This window comes from Petromyzon marinus, chromosome 40 (genome assembly GCF_048934315.1).
Source record: "Petromyzon marinus isolate PM22_M1 ecotype Great Lakes invasive population chromosome 40, UKy_Petmar_22M1.pri1.0, whole genome shotgun sequence".
In the NCBI taxonomy this organism is placed as follows: domain Eukaryota; kingdom Metazoa; phylum Chordata; class Hyperoartia; order Petromyzontiformes; family Petromyzontidae; genus Petromyzon; species Petromyzon marinus.
Genome location: NC_133706.1, coordinates 13,080,773 through 13,097,461, shown reverse-complemented (window position 1 = coordinate 13,097,461; position 16,689 = coordinate 13,080,773). Strand labels below are relative to the sequence as shown.

General features: G+C 51.0%; 1 protein-coding gene across 1 annotated transcript; it reads left to right on the top strand.

Annotated features, from left to right (window-relative positions):
• The first annotated feature begins 13,071 nt into the window (after positions 1-13,071).
• Positions 13,072-14,078, top strand: LOC142930502 (uncharacterized). Its single transcript, XM_076072994.1, has 2 exons — positions 13,072-13,473; positions 13,827-14,078. The coding sequence occupies exons 1-2, from the start codon at positions 13,072-13,074 to the stop codon at positions 14,076-14,078; spliced, it is 654 nt and encodes a 217-aa protein (XP_075929109.1).
• Positions 14,079-16,689: the final 2,611 nt, after the last annotated feature.

Below are 16,689 nucleotides of genomic sequence, written 5' to 3'. Positions count from 1 at the left end.
GTATGAGAGTATCCACTTGAGTGCTGAGCCACATATACCGAAGATTTCAGGAGGGAAGTAAGGAGCGAGTGGCTGACAGGGTGTCAAAGGCCAATAAAATGTCCAGACTTACAAGTGCAACGATAGAGCCGGAGTCAATAATCATTAAAATGTCATCGAGCACTCTGGTGAGTGCTGTTTCTGTGGAGTAGTTTTGACGGTGAGCTGACTGGGAGGAGCAGTAGTTTGGGGAGGAGGTGATGTGTGGTTTGAGCTGGGCGAAGGCTGAGTCGTTCAAGGAGTTTAGAGAGGCTCGAGAGATTAGTGATGGGACGATAGCTAGATGGGTCATCAGGGTCGAGACTTGGTTTCTTTAACAGGGGGGAAACAAGGCCAGATTTGAGGTGGGACGGAAAACACCCCATAGAGAATGAGACATTTGCGATGTTCCTGATCATGATGGCGAGTTCCGGAGCACATTGCTTGAACAAGGAACCTGGGAAGACGTCGAGTGGAGATGACTTCATGTGAAGTGATTGAATCAAAGAGTAAACGTCTTTTGAAGACACCGGCTTGAACGTGGTTAGAAAGGTGTTTGGGTGAGTGCTTACAATTTCAGAAACGGGAGCGGGGTACGATGGTGCGATGTGAGGGAAGACGTGCAGGAGTTTTCGATGGTGATCAGCTTGTTGGTGAAGTAAGTTTTGAAAGAGGTGGCAAGTTTCAGTGAGGCCAGAGGGTCGCTAAGGTGAGGGACCTACCAGGATATAGAAGATCCTTGAGGGTCTACATCATTAGACCTCCTTTGCCAATACCAAAATATAATAATAGGGGTTTTCCCCTTTTTTCTGGAAACAAAACTGAAAACTTTTTACAAGGATTCATGTCTGCATTAACCACAATACTTGCAGTCAAAATGCAAAAAGCCACACTCTGCTAATATATGCATTGTCCTTGAAACTGATTGGTCCACACCAGAGACAGCTTTCTTTTGAGCCTCGTCTCAATTGGTGCTCGACCAGATGACGCCAAAAGAAGTACAGCTCAAAGACTGGCGTCTTTTGGTCGATCACTAATTGAGACGAGGCTCAAAAGAAAGCTGTCTCTAGTGTGGACCAATCAGTTTCAAGGACAATGCATATATTATCAGGGTATTTTTTGTTTGCATTTTGACTGTAAGTATTGTGGTTAATGCAGACATGAATCCTTTTAAAAAGGTTTCAGTTTTGTTGCCAGAAAAAAGGGTAAAAACCCTATTATTATATCCTTGAGGGTCTTCCAAAGGATGCGTGGTTTTCTGGTAGCTGTTCTGATGCGTTCCTCAATGTAGGAGGAATGTGAGGCAAGGATAATTTCGTTGGTTTTCCTGCAGGCAGCTCTGTAGGCAACTCGATCAGCAGGAAGACCACTGCGGGACCCGATCATTTCAAGGCACCTCCTGATTCGCTTAGCAAGGATGGCGTCTCTTGAGAGCCAGCGAGCGTTGTGGGAAGGCTGCAGAGTGGTTCGTGGTTTCAATGGTGCCAGTTTGTCCAGAGCGCCGCCCTCAGGTCAGCTTCTAGTTGAAGAGCGCAGGCAGTTGGATCGGAAAACTTGATACCCTTGAAATGACGGGAGTGGCGAGTGATTTTGATGGTGATTAGCTTGGGAATTTGAAGGGAAAATAGCATGAGGTGGTGGTCGGAGTAACCAGTTTGGAAAACTCCCAGTGCAGAGATGCGACGATCCAGGTCAGGTTCCAGAATCAAGTCGAGCATACTCTCAACATTTATTGAGGATGCTCTGGTGGGGCCTGAGTTGGTGATGACCAGGTTATGGTAGGCCAAGTTGACTCGAAGTGGCTATCAATAGAGGCTGGAGTATTGCCGGGGCAATTAAAGTCTCCAGTAAAGCACGAGCCTGTGAGGTGGGTTAGGAAATGAAGTAAATAAATTCGGAAAGCTCGTTTAAGAAGGTAGTGATGCTGCCATCTGGAGGGCGATAGATGGAAACAGGGAAAAGCACTCGGTGTTTGTAGTGAGGGACACGGACTGGACCTCAAAGGTGGCGGGAGCCATCGGTAGATAGAGCTCTTTAATGTTCAAGTGAGCATTGTGGACGACCGCTAAGCCACCATCCCACTGGTTAGTTGCGTGAGGTTTGTGAAGAACCTTTTATCCCCGGGGGCGCGACTTCCAAAGAGAGGGCTGGTGGGGAGTCTGGCCTGCACCAGGTCTCGGTAATAAGCAAAAGGTAGATGTGGTGGTCCAAGATGGTATTTGAGAATGAGAGCTGATTTGTTGGTAATGGAGCGTGAGTTGAGTAGGCCGAGGCGGATGGGTAAAGGTGGATGTGAAGATCCGAAGAGGCGCGGTGTCGAGAGGTCAGAGGAGATGGCTGGTTGAAGGTTGACCTGTGAACAGCGGCCCCTACCGCCTCTGCAACCACGGTGCCGATGCAGTCTCTGACGTTGACCACGAAGAAGCCCGTCCTCAGGAGCGCGGATTCCAGGTGCAGGTGATGAAGAGATGATGCGTGTCGAAGCCCTGTTATATGGGGGGGGGGGGCAGGATTCGGGTAAACTCCGATCAGCGGCTGTGCTGCCCGGAACAGCAAGCCCAGGTAGTGGTGGCCAAGATCCACGCCGTCAGCACGCGCTCCCACGCACGCGGCGGGCGCGTACACCCCGACGTGAACACTCGCTGAGCACGCACGCGGGCGGACACGACCACGCACGCGGGCGTACGATGGAGCGGCCGGAAGAACACGAGGTCCAGTGGAGTAGCTGACTACGCGCTGTGCTCCAGCTCGCAGGTGATGCAGCAGGGTGGACGAACCTCGCCGAGCTCCCATTTGCTGATGGCGCTGGGCAGCAGGCAAACCGACCCTCTCGTGTTGAGCGGTGGACAGTCCCTGGTGGTGTTGAGCAGTGAATGTTGCTGTTGTTGTGTGTGAGAATGCGTGTGTGTGCCGAGGGAGGCTGTTATGTTATAACAAGCAGACACTTCGCTTCACCACATTGTTTCATTACACTGCATTAACACTCAGCACGCTCGTCAACAACACGGCCTTAAGAAGAAACGGCATATGGCCCTTATTCACAGCACATAAAGATACCAGAGAGGTAGTCAAAGTCTCTGAAGAAGAGCTATTGCCCAATACGTTAGAATTCATGTCGTTAAGACCGCGTTATTCATGAATGTGTTGAGGTATGGTGAAGCTGCGTTACGGATCATACACGGATAACGATGGCCTGTGTTAAACCGCCTTTATATTTTGAACACAGGCGGTGGTCGAACTTGGGTGTGCGAGGGTGTGAGGGCAGTGGGGAAGGTTGGAGGGGTGTGGAGGTGGGGTGAGGAGGAAAAGAGTGGGGCGGGGGGGGGAAGGGGCTGTGAATTATTAATGGGATCGCGGTAGTTGGGGTCAAATTGCCGAGCGCACAGTTCACTGCCTCTCCACACGGGGGTGGGGGGTGCATGGGAGAGCGGGGAAGATGCAGGAAGAGAGATAGGAGAGTGGGGAAGATGAAGGGGAGAGCGGAATATGGAGGCAGAGTTGTAAGGAGTGGTGAGAAAATTCGGGGACGCCTCAGGACCGATTCGGACGTCGCTCAACGCGGGTGTTGTTTCCGTGGTCAGGAATCGAACCCGCTGGGTTCGTAGCGCAAAAAACGGCGCATGTGAACACAATCTATGACCACGTGGCAGCCCCCCTTGAGGCGCGGTCTCGTTTGAAGAGAGGGGCCCCGTGTCGCCACCGCTGGGTCATTTGGGAATCGTGCGCGCACGGTCGAGCCTCGCTGGTGGTTGGCATGGCCCTGTGCGCAGTTGTACCGCCGGCGCACTGGACAACTGACGCCATTCGCGGGACTTGTCGTCTGTTCTCCGTCACCGCCAACCCATCATCCTCTTCCTTCTGCGTGGGACGCGCAGGAGTAAGCGGACGCGTGGACACGTTGAGGTTGGGGGATCCGAGGGAAGGGGTTCGGGGAGAACTGGGGGATGAAGGGAAGCGGTAATTGGTGAGGGAGGGGGAAGGGTTGCGCTCTGTCCTTTCCGCGCCGATCCTAATTGGGGAGTCGAGGGGGTCGTGACCTTAACATTACGGGGCAGCCGTTCCCACTCCCCCCCTCCCGCCCTCTTCATTATTCCCGCACCCCCCCCCCCCCCCTCTCTCAACATTGTCTCGGGGCACCCTCCACAACTCAGACCCCCTTGGCTTTTGACTGCCCGAGGCGAGCGCTGTAAGAGACCACCTACTACTATTGTTGTTGTAACCACATGCGGGGGGGCAGGGGGGCCTTCCTCGTCCTCATTGCTCCTTCTCGTTCCTCCGACCTCCGCATTGCTCCTCCTTCCACCTCCTCCTACATCCTCCTACCTCTTCCTCACCGCCCCTCCCTCCTCTTCATCCTCCTCCTTGACCCCCCCCCCCAATCGTCACCCTCGTCAGTGCGGACAGTCCTCGACTTACGCACATAATTCGTTCATGATGCCCGTCCGTAAGCCGAACGGTTCGAAAGTCGGAACACAATGTACCGTATTTCAATTTCATTTTTATTTCAGTTTCATTTATTTGGTATAGCCCTGTGAGCCATTCGGCTCTTGAATCGGGTGCAATCGCAACAAACAAAAACATGAACAAGAAAACATCTTAAAGTGACTATGTGACTGTGCAAACAGAAAATGCAGGAACAAACAGCAAAATATTCCTGAAAAAGCACCGTACACTAACGCTGTGTGCAAAAATTCCAGTAGGATGCAAGTCAAACAACAAGAACAACCACAAGACAACTTAGATTAAGGCCATCAGTCTAACTCCGTACTACAGCAAACAAACATGGCCAAACCAAAAAACTTTTCGAAATCACCAAAATAAAGCCATAAAAGCAATGTAACAGTGATCATAGGAACTGTGACCGAATTTTCACAATAAACAACATAAACAACATGTACCACCAAACCCTGTAGCCATAGCTGGCTGCATGAGTCACTCCACACCAACATGAGCATCAGTCGGAGTATCACATTTTTCAATGCACCTTTAAGATCAGCACACTAAATCAAAATACAGATAATACTATGCAGCGGTCATCCGGAGCGAAACATTTTATTTTATTTAGGCCACTGAATAGCAGTGGCAGTTAGGGGTGTACAACTCTTCTAGAGCAGTTTTGAGAGAAGATCTCATTGGTAGCGATTCAAGTTGCAGTTGATTGGCAATAGCATTCCAGACTCTGGGGGCATCAATAGCAAAGGCCCTTCCTCCAGTTTTTGTACGGCAATAGGGAATGTGAAGCTGGTAAATGAGCGAAGACCTGAGGTTAAATTTGTTCTTTGAAACAGAGAGGAAATCCAGCAGGTAGTCTGCGGATTTTTTTTGTAAGTACATCGTGAATAAATAAGATCTGGTGCACAAGCCGTCGTACATTAAGATATGTTAAGTTTGACCCAATGTAGAGATCACAGTGGTGAGTCCTATATGGTCAGAATCAGAATCAGAAAGGGTTTTATTCGCCATGAAAGTTCACACCGACACGGAATTTACTTTGGCAGGATGGTGGATACATTCAACATATAGGAATCTAAAATCTTAAATAAGTTTTAAACAAGTCTTACTATAATAATAAGGGTTAAAAGTCTAACTAACACCAAGGGGCTGAAGTATATAAAATTGAATAAATATCGAATATAAAATAGCTTTAAGATATAATTTAAAAAATACAAATAGGTTAACATAGTTAATATCAGCATGCTGTCATTATGTAGATAAAATTTTAAAATCAGTGTAAGCCCTTGGCCTTGTTTAACAGGCCAGCAGCAGATGGGAAGAAACTGTTTTTATGGCGTGAGGTTTTGGTCCTGATGGACCGAAGCCTTCTGCCGGAGGGGAGTAGCTGAAACAGAGAGTGTCCAGGGTGGGATGAATCGGCCATAATCTTCCTCGCTCGCCTCATGGTCCTTGTCGTGTGCAGGTCCTCGAGGGTTGGTAGATTGCAGGCAATTACCTTCTCAGCAGTGTGGATGATACGCTGCAGTCTGCTCTTGTCCTTGGCAGTGGCAGCAGCGTACCAGACGGTTATGGAAGAGGTGAGGATGGATTCAATGATCGCTGTATAGAATTGCACCATCATTGTCTTTGGCAGGTTGAATTTCTTCAGCTGCCGTAGAAAGTACATCCTCTGTTGAGCTCTCTTGGTGAGGGAGCTGATGTTCAGTTCCCACTTGAGGTCCTGGGAGAGAATAGTGCCCAGGAAGCGGAAGGACTCTACAATTTTGACTGGGGAGTCTAACAGGGTGATGGAGGTGAGTGGGGCTGTATTCTTCCTGAAGTCCACAACCATCTCAACTGTCTTTATAGCATTTAGCTCTAAGTTGTTCTGGCTACACCAGGTCACCAGGTTGTCAGCTTCCCACCTATAGTCAGACTCATCCCCACCAGAGATCAGCCCAATGAGGGTGGTGTCGTCCGCAAACTTCAAGAGTTTGACGGACAGATGATTGGAGGTGCAGCTGTTGGTATACAGGGAGAAGAGCAGTGGGGAAAGGACGCAGCCCTGAGGAGTTCCGGTGCTGATGGACCTGGAGTCAGAGATTTGTGTTCCCAGCTTAACGCACTGCTTCCTGTCAGACAGGAAGACTGTGATCCATTTACAGGTGGTGTAGGGCACGTTCAGCTGGAAGAGCTTGTCCTGAAGCAGGGCAGGGATGATGGTGTTGAAGGCAGAGCTGAAGTCCACAAACAGGATCCTGGCGTAGGATGCTGGGGCATCCAGATGCTGTAGGGTGAAGTGGAGGGCCATGTTAACTGCGTCGTCCACAGACCTGTTGGCTCTGTAGGCAAACTGAAGGGGGTCCAGGAGAGGGTCTGTGATGGCTTTGAGATGTGCCAGGACCATGCGCTCAAAATACTAATTTACCACAGATGTAAGGGCGACCGGTCTGTAATCATTTAGTCCTGTTGGCCTTAGCTTTTTGGGCACAGGGATGATGGTGGAGGACTTGAGACAGGCTGGTACATGGCATGTCTCCACGGAGGTGTTAAAGATGTAGGTGAACACCGGAGACAGCTGGTCAGCGCAGTGCCTGAGGGTGGCTGGAGAGACAGAGTCCGGCCCGGCTGCTTTGCGTGGATTCTGTCTCTTGAAAAGTCTATTAACTTCTCCCTCCTGAAAGGAGAGAGTCGTCTCTGTAGTATGGGTGGGGGGTGGGGCCTCTTGGGTGGGAAGGGGTGGTTCAGGACAGTCCAATTGTATTTCAAATCTACAGTAGAACTCGTTCAGGTCGTTGGCTAGGCGGGAGTCGTTAGTGGTGTGGGGGGCTCTGGGTTTTGTAGTTGGTGATCTGCCTGAGCCCTCTCGAGACAGAAGCAGCGTCGTTAGTAGACAACTGGTGTTTTAGTCTCTCTAAGTACAGTCGTTTAGCCTCTCTCACCGCTTTGCTAAACCTGTTCTTCGACTCCTTGAATCTGTCTCTATCCCCACTCCTAAACGCTTCCTCCTTCTCCAACCTCAACCTTCTGAGCTTTGCTGAGAACCAGGGCTTATTGTTGTTAAAGTTCACCCTGGTACGTGTTGGGATACAGCAGTCCTCACAGAAGCTGATGTAGGACGTCACAGCCTCTGTGAGTTCATCCAGACTATTGGTAGCAGTCGTGAACATATCCCAGTCAGTACAGTCTAAGCACGCCCGCAAATCTTCCACAGCCTCACTGGTCCACTGTTTAGATGTCCTCACAGCAGGTTTGCAGAGTTTTAGTTTCTGCCTGTATGCAGGAATCAGGTGGACCATGGCATGGTCAGAGTGTCCTAGTGCTGCTCGGGGGACGGCGTGGTAGGCTCTATTTACTGTAGTGTAGCAGTGATCCAGAGTGTTCCCTTCTCTGGTTGGGCATTTAATGAATTGTATGTATTTGGGGAGTTCGTGGCTGAGATTACCTTTGTTAAAGTCGCCAAGTACGATAACCAACGAACCTGGATTTGCTCGCTCCACACTCAGAATCTGATCAGCGAGCATGCGTTGGGCCTCTTTAACCTGAGGACAAGGCGGCAAATAAACTCCGACCAAAATGAGCGACGCGAACTCGCGAGGCGAGTAAAACGGTTTACAGGTTATAAAAATTGATTCAAGGAGTGGAGAACAATGTTGCAGAATGACTGTGACATCTACAAACCAGCCACTGTTAATGTAAAAACAAATACCACCTCCTTTCGTCTTGCCGGAGAGTGCTATGTCACGATCCGATCTTACAAGATGGAATCCTGCTAGTTGTAGCGAAGTGTCCGGAATCAAATCACACAGCCATGTCTCCGTGAAGCACAAAACAGAAGATGAAAGAAAGTCTTTGTTTTTTACCATCAGTAGCTGAAGTTCATCCATTTTGTTGTACAGTGAACGTACGTTGGAGAGAAAAAAGCTCGGAAGCACTGTTCGGATCCCGCGTCTGCGTAGCCGTACTAGAGCCCCCGACCGTTTACCCCTTGGGCGGCGTTTCGCTGCTTGAGCAAAGCCTAGCGCGGCATTGACTAGAATGCCTACTAATTCTGCCACTGGAAGCAGAAAAGTAGGAATTAAATCCACAGGAGTTGTTTCCCTGATATTTAAAAGTTTGTCTCTTGTTAGAGAACTCTGAAAATCTTGGCAAAACACTGAATTGTCAGACAAAACAAGACAAAACAGGGCGCACCGACCGGCTGAGGCTACCATCATCGGCGCCATCTTCGCACCAGCACGGGTGTGCTGAACAGCAGGACTCTCTCACCAGCACTGGTGTGTTGAACAGCATCTCCTCTCACCAGCACGGGTGTGATGAACAGTAGGCCTCTCTCACCAGCACGGGAGTGGTGAACAGCAGGCCTCTCTCACCAGCACGGGAGTGGTGAACAGCATCTCCTCTCACCAGCACGGGTGTGATGAACAGTAGCCTCTCTCACCAGCACGGGAGTGGTGAACAGCACGCCCCTCTCACCAGCACGGGTGTGATGAACAGTAGGCCTCTCTCACCAGCACGGGTGTGATGAACAGTAGGCCTCTCTCACCAGCACGGGAGTGGTGAACAGCAGGCCTCTCTCACCAGCACGGGAGTGGTGAACAGCATCTCCTCTCACCAGCACGGGTGTGATGAACAGTAGCCTCTCTCACCAGCACGGGAGTGGTGAACAGCACGCCCCTCTCACCAGCACGGGTGTGATGAACAGTAGGCCTCTCTCACCAGCACGGGTGTGCTGAACAGCAGGCCCCTCTCACCAGCACGGGTGTGTTGAACAGCAGGCCCCTCTCACCAGCACGGGTGTGATGAACAGCAGGCCCCTCTCACCAGCACGGGTGTGATGAACAGTAGGCCTCTCTCACCAGCACGGGTGTGCTGAACAGCAGGCCCCTCTCACCAGCACGGGTGTGCTGAACAGCAGGCCCCTCTCACCAGCACGGGTGTGTTGAACAGCAGGCCCCTCTCACCAGCACGGGTGTGCTGAACAGTAGGCCCCTTAACACGGGTGTGCAGTTCGATACAAATCTTAAGGCCGAGTGATTGATGGAATCAAGCTGCTTCAGTACAGTACTTGGGGCTGATTTATACACGATATCACAGTAATTAAGTAGAGGCAGTATGGTAGCTTTGATCAATTCCAAACGGAACATAGGGGACAAGCAATGCTTGTGTCGATACAGAAAACCAATTTTTATTTTTGTCTTTTTACCAATATAATCAATGTGATCTTCAAAATTCAGTTTTGAATCGAGGATGACCCCAAGATACTTATAGATCTTGACTTGCTCTATTTGATAATTATTTAAGGAATGTAATTGGGGGAAAAAAACGTCCTGCTTTAGTCCTGGTGAGAAGCATAGCACTTGGTTTTGGAGGTATTCAGGACTAGTTTAAAAGCAACTAGCTGATGTTGTAATTTGTTGAAATCACCCTGGAGCTTAGCAATCACATCATCCGGAGAGCGGCCAGCAGTAATCAGTATCGTGTCATCTGCAAAAAGATTTACCCTGGAATGATCCAGGTCAGTGCCCAAGTCATTGACATAAAGAGAGAACAAAAGGGGGCGGAGGATGGAACCCTGTGGAACCCCTTTTGTTATCTTAACACTGTTTGACCTCCAACCATCTGTGAATACAGTTTGGGTGCGAGAAAAGAGGTAATTTTTTAACCATTTTACTGCGTTTTCGGAAAAACTGAGGCAACTTAGTTTACTAAGCAGGGTTTTGTGGTCTACTGTATCAAAAGCTTTGGACAGGTCAAGAAAAAGACAGGCACAGTACTGCTTATTATCAAGGCTACTATGAATGTGATTCAGAGAGGCTCATGCAGCAGATGTGGTGCTGTATTTTTTTCGGAACCCAGATTGTTTTAGATGTAGTAGATTGTTGGTGGACAGGAAACTGCTAATTTGGTAGTTCAATAATTTTCAATAATTTTCATCAACAGGGACAAAATTGAGATAGGTCGATAGTTATTTGGATGATCTTTAGGGCCCCCTTTGTGAAGTGGACGGACATAGGAATGTTTCCATTCTAGAGGAACTGATGCTTCTTTGATGGACAGGTTGAAAATATGGGCTATAGGTTTGTATATTAGGTGACCAACAGTTAGTAGAGCAAAGACGGGAATACTATCTGCTCCGGTAGAGGAGGACCCTTTGAGGTAGGACAGTTGTTTCAGAACATTACTTTCGTGGATTAGCTGGAAACTAAATTCGTTTAATGTTTTGACAGGGGTGTAGGAATTTGCATGAGCAGGGGTGACTCCCAATACGTTATCAATGCCCACGCGCACAAACGCTCACTAACAGCGCGAGGCTGACTCGTTTACATCTCGCGGAGGATTGCTCAGCCGGACAAAATAGTGCCGCGGTTCAATCTGCAAGTGCGAGTTCACGTTTTAAGTCGATGTAAAAAATAAATGTCACGGAAGCTGGTTTAACACGAAGACTTTGGCGACCAATATTATGCATAATAAAGGGTTTTTTTATCGCGTAAATATTTATGTAAATCATTTTTTATTAAGTAAATGATAAATCTAATATTTACCTAAATATTTACGCGATCTAACCCAAAACACATTGATTATGGATTCATGGAAGCTGGTTCGTAAGTCGGGTGTTCATTAGTCGAGGACTGTCTGCATTGCGAGCGACTCTCCCCACCACCCCCCCACTGCGCTATTCGCTGGGCCATTCGGTAGGGGGAGACAATGGCGCGTGAAGTGACGACGAGAGCAGGCAGGACGTTTCCTCTCGGTCATCATCACTAACCAGGTCAACACCACCGCTAGTGTTAGTGATCAGGTGACCAGGTCACACCACCACTATCACGAGTACACGTGACAAGGTGACCATCATCACTAACCAGGTCACACCACCACTATCACTAAGTATTACGGACTTGATCATCATCAATAATACCAAGGTGAACACCAGCATCAGTACTAATGTGATGTGTAATATAGGGAACCATGTAATATATGTACCGTGTAATATAGTGTACTGCATTATTTAGTGTACTGTGTAATATAGTTTACTGTATAATATAGTTCACCATGTAATGTAGGCGCTATTTAATACAGGGTACCGTGCAGGGACTCGCGGTCAGGGTTAGGCAGGGGAGGCATGGCACAGACATTTAGACTAAAGGCATCAACTAAGGTAACAGAGGTCCCTGGAGCTCTTCCCTGAAAATGACCCAGAATTAGAACCTTTATTTATTACTGGAGGAATCCGATGAGCTATAAAGCTGTTTTTCACAGATGTTCAGTAGGAGCGGGTAAGAACGTTTCTACAACAACAAACAATACCTCATATTCTTAGCTCTTTCGGTTATATATAATATATATTTTATTATTTTATTGTTTCCCTTCAACGTTACTTTACCGAAAGAGCTAAGAATATGAATTACTGCAGTCACGAAAGCTTTAAATCAAAACAATACCTCGTCTCCCACCTCGCCTCCCATCTCGTCTCCCACCTCGTCTTCCACCTCATCTTCCATCTCGTCTCCCACCACCGCCTTGTAGGAGTAGAGTAGAATGCGCTCGCGAGTACAGTGCAGAGTACTCACTGATGCTATTCCATTAGCGTTCACTTCTCCAGGAACGCATCTCGAGCGCTAAGTGAGGCCCGCCTGCACGAGGCACTGAGTGTGGCATCGTCGCGTAGCGCGCGGGTGATAGCGCCTCTAGGGGCTGACCGGCTCACTCCGTGCCGGCTGCTCCTGTCTGTGTCGCGTGTTGTTCCCATTTCCCGCTGTGAGTCTCCCAAGACGAAGTCGCGGGATGATGCGCACAGAGGGCACCCACCCCTCCCTGCCCCCCCCCCCAGGATGATTTACTCGCGAGAGCAGGACCGCTTTTGTCTCCCCTTCCCAAGGGACCCCGGGTCACAGCTCAGCGACCCCGAATGCATTATACTGGGGTCCGGCGCGACCCTAAAAACCGACCCCTTCCGCCCTATATGAAGACTCGCGCCAACGGACACACACTGCTCTTAATGCTAAAATATCAAGCGGACAGCAACAAATAGCACCACGAAAGTTGTCCTGGAGGGATGGGGGGGGGGAGGTTGAGTCGGGTCCAGGAAGAACTTGATCCCGGGTATCCATGGAGATGCGCAAGCCCTCGGTTGCCATGGCGACTGCGCGTGCCGCTATTGATCCGCGCTTGGAGCGGAGAACACAGAGACACAGCCGGCAGGGAAGGGGGCAGCGGGGCAGGAAGGATGCAGACGGAGAAGGGCAAGCCGGGTCACGGAAGAAACAGTCGAGGCAGGGCAGCGACGCGGGGGAAGCGCTTTCCCTGCAGAACAGATGCCCTGGCCGTACCGCATCAGTACCATGCCGACAGTATACGTGTACTGTCAGTGCTGTGGTGACGTCACTGCGGTGATGAATTTCGAACTCACGGAGTGACGCCACGTGCTGCCTTGGTTTACAGTCGCCTCATCGGTAAAAACGAAAGGTTTCGTCTCAAATCAGATGTGATCCGAGCTGTGAGGTTTAGCGCTTGAATTGTAGGGCATGGGTCCAGTGTAAGCTGAATCTGGGAGAGGGGCGGGAGACATCGGAAATCAGGGAATTGGGAGGACCTGGGGAGATGGGAGGACCTGGAGAAATGGGAAAACCTGGGGAGATGAGAGCACCTGGGGAGATGGGAACACCTGGGGAGATGGGAACACCTGGGGAGATGGGAGGACTTGGGGAGTTGGGACGACTTGGGGAGATGGGAGGACTTGGGGAGATGGGAACACCTGGGGAGATGGGAACACCTGGGGAGATGGGAGGACTTGGGAGGTTGGGAGGACCTGGGGAAATTGGAGGATCTGGGAAGTTGGGGGGACCTGGGGAGGTGGGAACACCTGGGGAGATGGGAACACCTGGGGAGATGGGAACACCTGTGGAGATGGGAGGACCTGGGAAGTTGGGAACACCTGGGGAGATGGAGGACTTGGACAGATGGGGGGACCTGAGGCATTGGGAACACCTGGGGAGATGGGAGAACCTGGGGAGATGGAAGGTCCTGGGAAGTTGGGAGGACCTGGGGAGATGGGAGGACCTGGGGAAATGGGAGGACCTGGGGAGATGGGAGGACCTGGGGAGATGGGAGGACTTGGGAAGATGGGAGGACTTGGGGAGATGGGAGGACCTGGGGAGAAGGGAGGACCTGGGGAAATGGGAGGGCCTGGGGCAATGGGAGGACCTGGGGAGATGGGAGGACCTGGGGAAATGGGAGGACCTGGGGAGATGGGAGGACTTGGGGAGATGAGAGGACTTGGGGAGATGGGAGGACTTGGGGAGATGGGAGGACCTGGGGAGAAGGGAGGACCTGGGGAAATGGGAGGACCTGGGGAAATGGGAGGACCTGGGGAGATGGGAGGACTTGGGGAGATGGGAGGACTTGGAGAGATGGGAGGACTTGGGGAGATGGGAACACCTGGGGAGTTGGGAGGACCTGGGGAGATGGGAGGACTTGGGAGGTTGGGAGGACCTGGGGAGATTGGAGGATCTGGGAAGTTGGGAGGACCTGGGAAGGTGGGAGGACCTGGGAAGTTTGGAGGAGCTGGGGTGATGGGAACATCTGGAGAGATGGGGACACTTGCGGAAATGGGAACACCTGGGTAATTGGGGACACCAGGGGAGATGGGAGGACCTGGGGAGATTGGAGCACCTGGGGAGATGGGAGGACTTGAGGAGATGGGGGGACTTGGGGAGATGGGAGGACCTGGGGAGATGGGAGGACTTGAGGAGATGGGGGGACTTGGGGAGATGGGAGGACCTGGGGAGATGGGAGGACTTGAGGAGATGGGAGGACTTGGGGAGATGGGAGGACCTGGGGAGATGGGAGGACCTGGGGAGATGGAGGACTTGGGGAGATGGGAGGAGCTGGGGAGATGGTAGGACCTGGGGAGATGGGAGGAGCTGGGGAGATGGTAGGACCTGGGGGGATGGCATCACCCGGGGAGTTGGGAGCACCTGGAGAGATGGGAGAACATGGGGAGATGGAAGCACTTTGGGAGATGGGAACACCTGGGGAGATGGGAGGACCTGGGGAGGTTGGGAGGACCTGGGGAGATGGGAGGACCTGGGGAGGTTGGGAGGACCTGGGGAGATGGGGGGACTTGGGGAGATGGAGGACTTGTGGAGATGGAAGGAGCTGGGGAGATGGTAGGACCTGGGGAGATTGGATCACCTGGGGAATTGGGAGCACCTGGAGAGATGGGAGTTCCTGGGGAGATGGGAGGACTTGGGGAGATGGAGGACTTGGGGAGATGGGAGGAGCTGGGGAGATGGGAGGACCTGGGGAGATGGTAGGACCTGGGGAGATGGGATCACCTGGGGAGTTGGGAGCACCTGGAGAGATGGGAAAACCTGGGGAGATGGAAGCACTTTGGGAGATGGGAACACCTGGGGAGATGGGAGGACCTGGGGAGATGGAAACACCTGGGGAGATGGGAGGAACTGGGGAGATGGAAACACTTGGAAGAGGAGGAGCTGAGAGAGTTGGACCGGGGGAGATGGGCGACATTTGAGTGAGAAAAATGAAGGCCTCATCCTTCTCACTTCCTGTGTCTCACCCCCCCCCCCCCATCTCTAACTCCCATCCCTCCTTCTCCTCTCCCTGCAGTGGAGGCTCCTGTAAGTGGAGCCGCCACTCCGCGGATGAAATGGAGACGTCGCGCGCTCTGGGGACCCTAAGCGCTCCGCGCGGTTGGGGGAGGGGCGGGTGGGGGGTCTGGGGAGAGGTGGATGGCGATAGGGGGGCGGAAGGGATGATGATGGTGGTGATGATGGTGATGTATGTTGAACTTCTTTCGCGCCGTACGTAGCCAATCGTGGTGATGTGCTGTATTTAGGGAGAGTGGCCACAACGCTACCGTTTGAGGTTAAGTTTCGATATCAAGTCAAGAGCTCTGGGTAGTCACGGAGTGGATTTTTGAGGCTTTACAACAGAGCAACTGTGGAACACGACAATTCAGCTGCAGGCGATCCTCCTGCTTCACACATCCGTCTCTCCACATAAACAATAAAAGTGGTTTTACACATCGGAACAGCCGCACGCCCTTCCCCCCGTGGGAATGCAGAATTTCAGAAGCATTACCCACGGCGGCAAATCATCATGGCCCCCTACCGGTGAATTAATTCCCGTTCGCAGTCCAGGTGCTAAGTCACTTTGTGCCGCACAGGGGCAGCTAGCACTGGGAGTGCCCTTCAAAATAGTGGAGATGTGGTGTGACGCCAGGCCCTTTGTATTTCCGTGGCATTGAATGACGATGAATCTGTGATGGACTGCGCGTGTTCACACCATGCAAACACAGCGCGGTTCACTAGAATAAGCTGCACCTTCACTAGAACAAGCTGTAGCTTCACTAGAACAAGCTGCAGCTTCACTAGAACAAGCTGCATCTTCACTAGAACAATCTGCAGATTTACTAGAACAAGCTGCAGCTTCACTAGAACAAGCTGCAGCCTCACTAGAACAATCTGCAGCTTCACTAGAACAATCTGCAGCTTCACTAGAACAATCTGCAGCTTCACTAGAACAAGCTGCAGCCTCACTAGAACAATCTGCAGCCTCACTAGAACAATCTGCAGCTTCACTAGAACAAGCTGCAGCTTCACTAGAACAATCTGCAGCCTCACTAGAACAATCTCTAGCTTTACTAGAACAAGCTGCATCTGCAGCTTCACTAGAACAAGCTACAGCTTCACTAGAACAAGCTGCAGCTTTACTAGAACAAGCTGCAGCTTCACTAGAACAAGCTACAGCTTCACTAGAACAAGCTGCAGCTTTACTAGAACAAGCTGTAGCTTCACTAGAGCAATCAGCAGCCTCACTAGAACAAGCTGCAGCCTCACTAGAACAAGCTGCAGCCTCACTAGAACAAGCTGCAGCTTCACTAGAACAAGCTGCAGCCTCACTAGAACAATCTGGAGCCTCACTAGAACAATCTGCAGCCTCACTAGAACAAGCTGCAGCCTCACTAGAACAAGCTGCAGCTTCACTAGAACAAGCTGCAGCCTCACTAGAACAATCTGGAGCCTCACTAGAACAAGCTGCAGCCTCACTAGAACAAACAGCAGTTTCACTAGAACAAGCTGCAGCTTTACTAGAAGCTGTAGCTTCACTGGAACAAGCTGCAGCCTCAGTAGGACAAGCTGCAGCCTCACTAGAACAAGCTGCATCTTCACTAGACCAAGCTACATCTTCACTAGAACAAACTGTAGACTCACT

Coding starts and splice junctions, on each gene's coding strand:
- LOC142930502 (XM_076072994.1), top strand. CDS start 13,072: ATGGGAAAACCTGGGGAGATGAGAGCACCTGGGGAGATGGGAACACCT. Junction 13,474..13,826: donor AGAACCTGGGGAGATGGAAG/GTCCTGGGAAGT, acceptor GGACCTGGGGAG/ATGGGAGGACTTGGGGAGAT.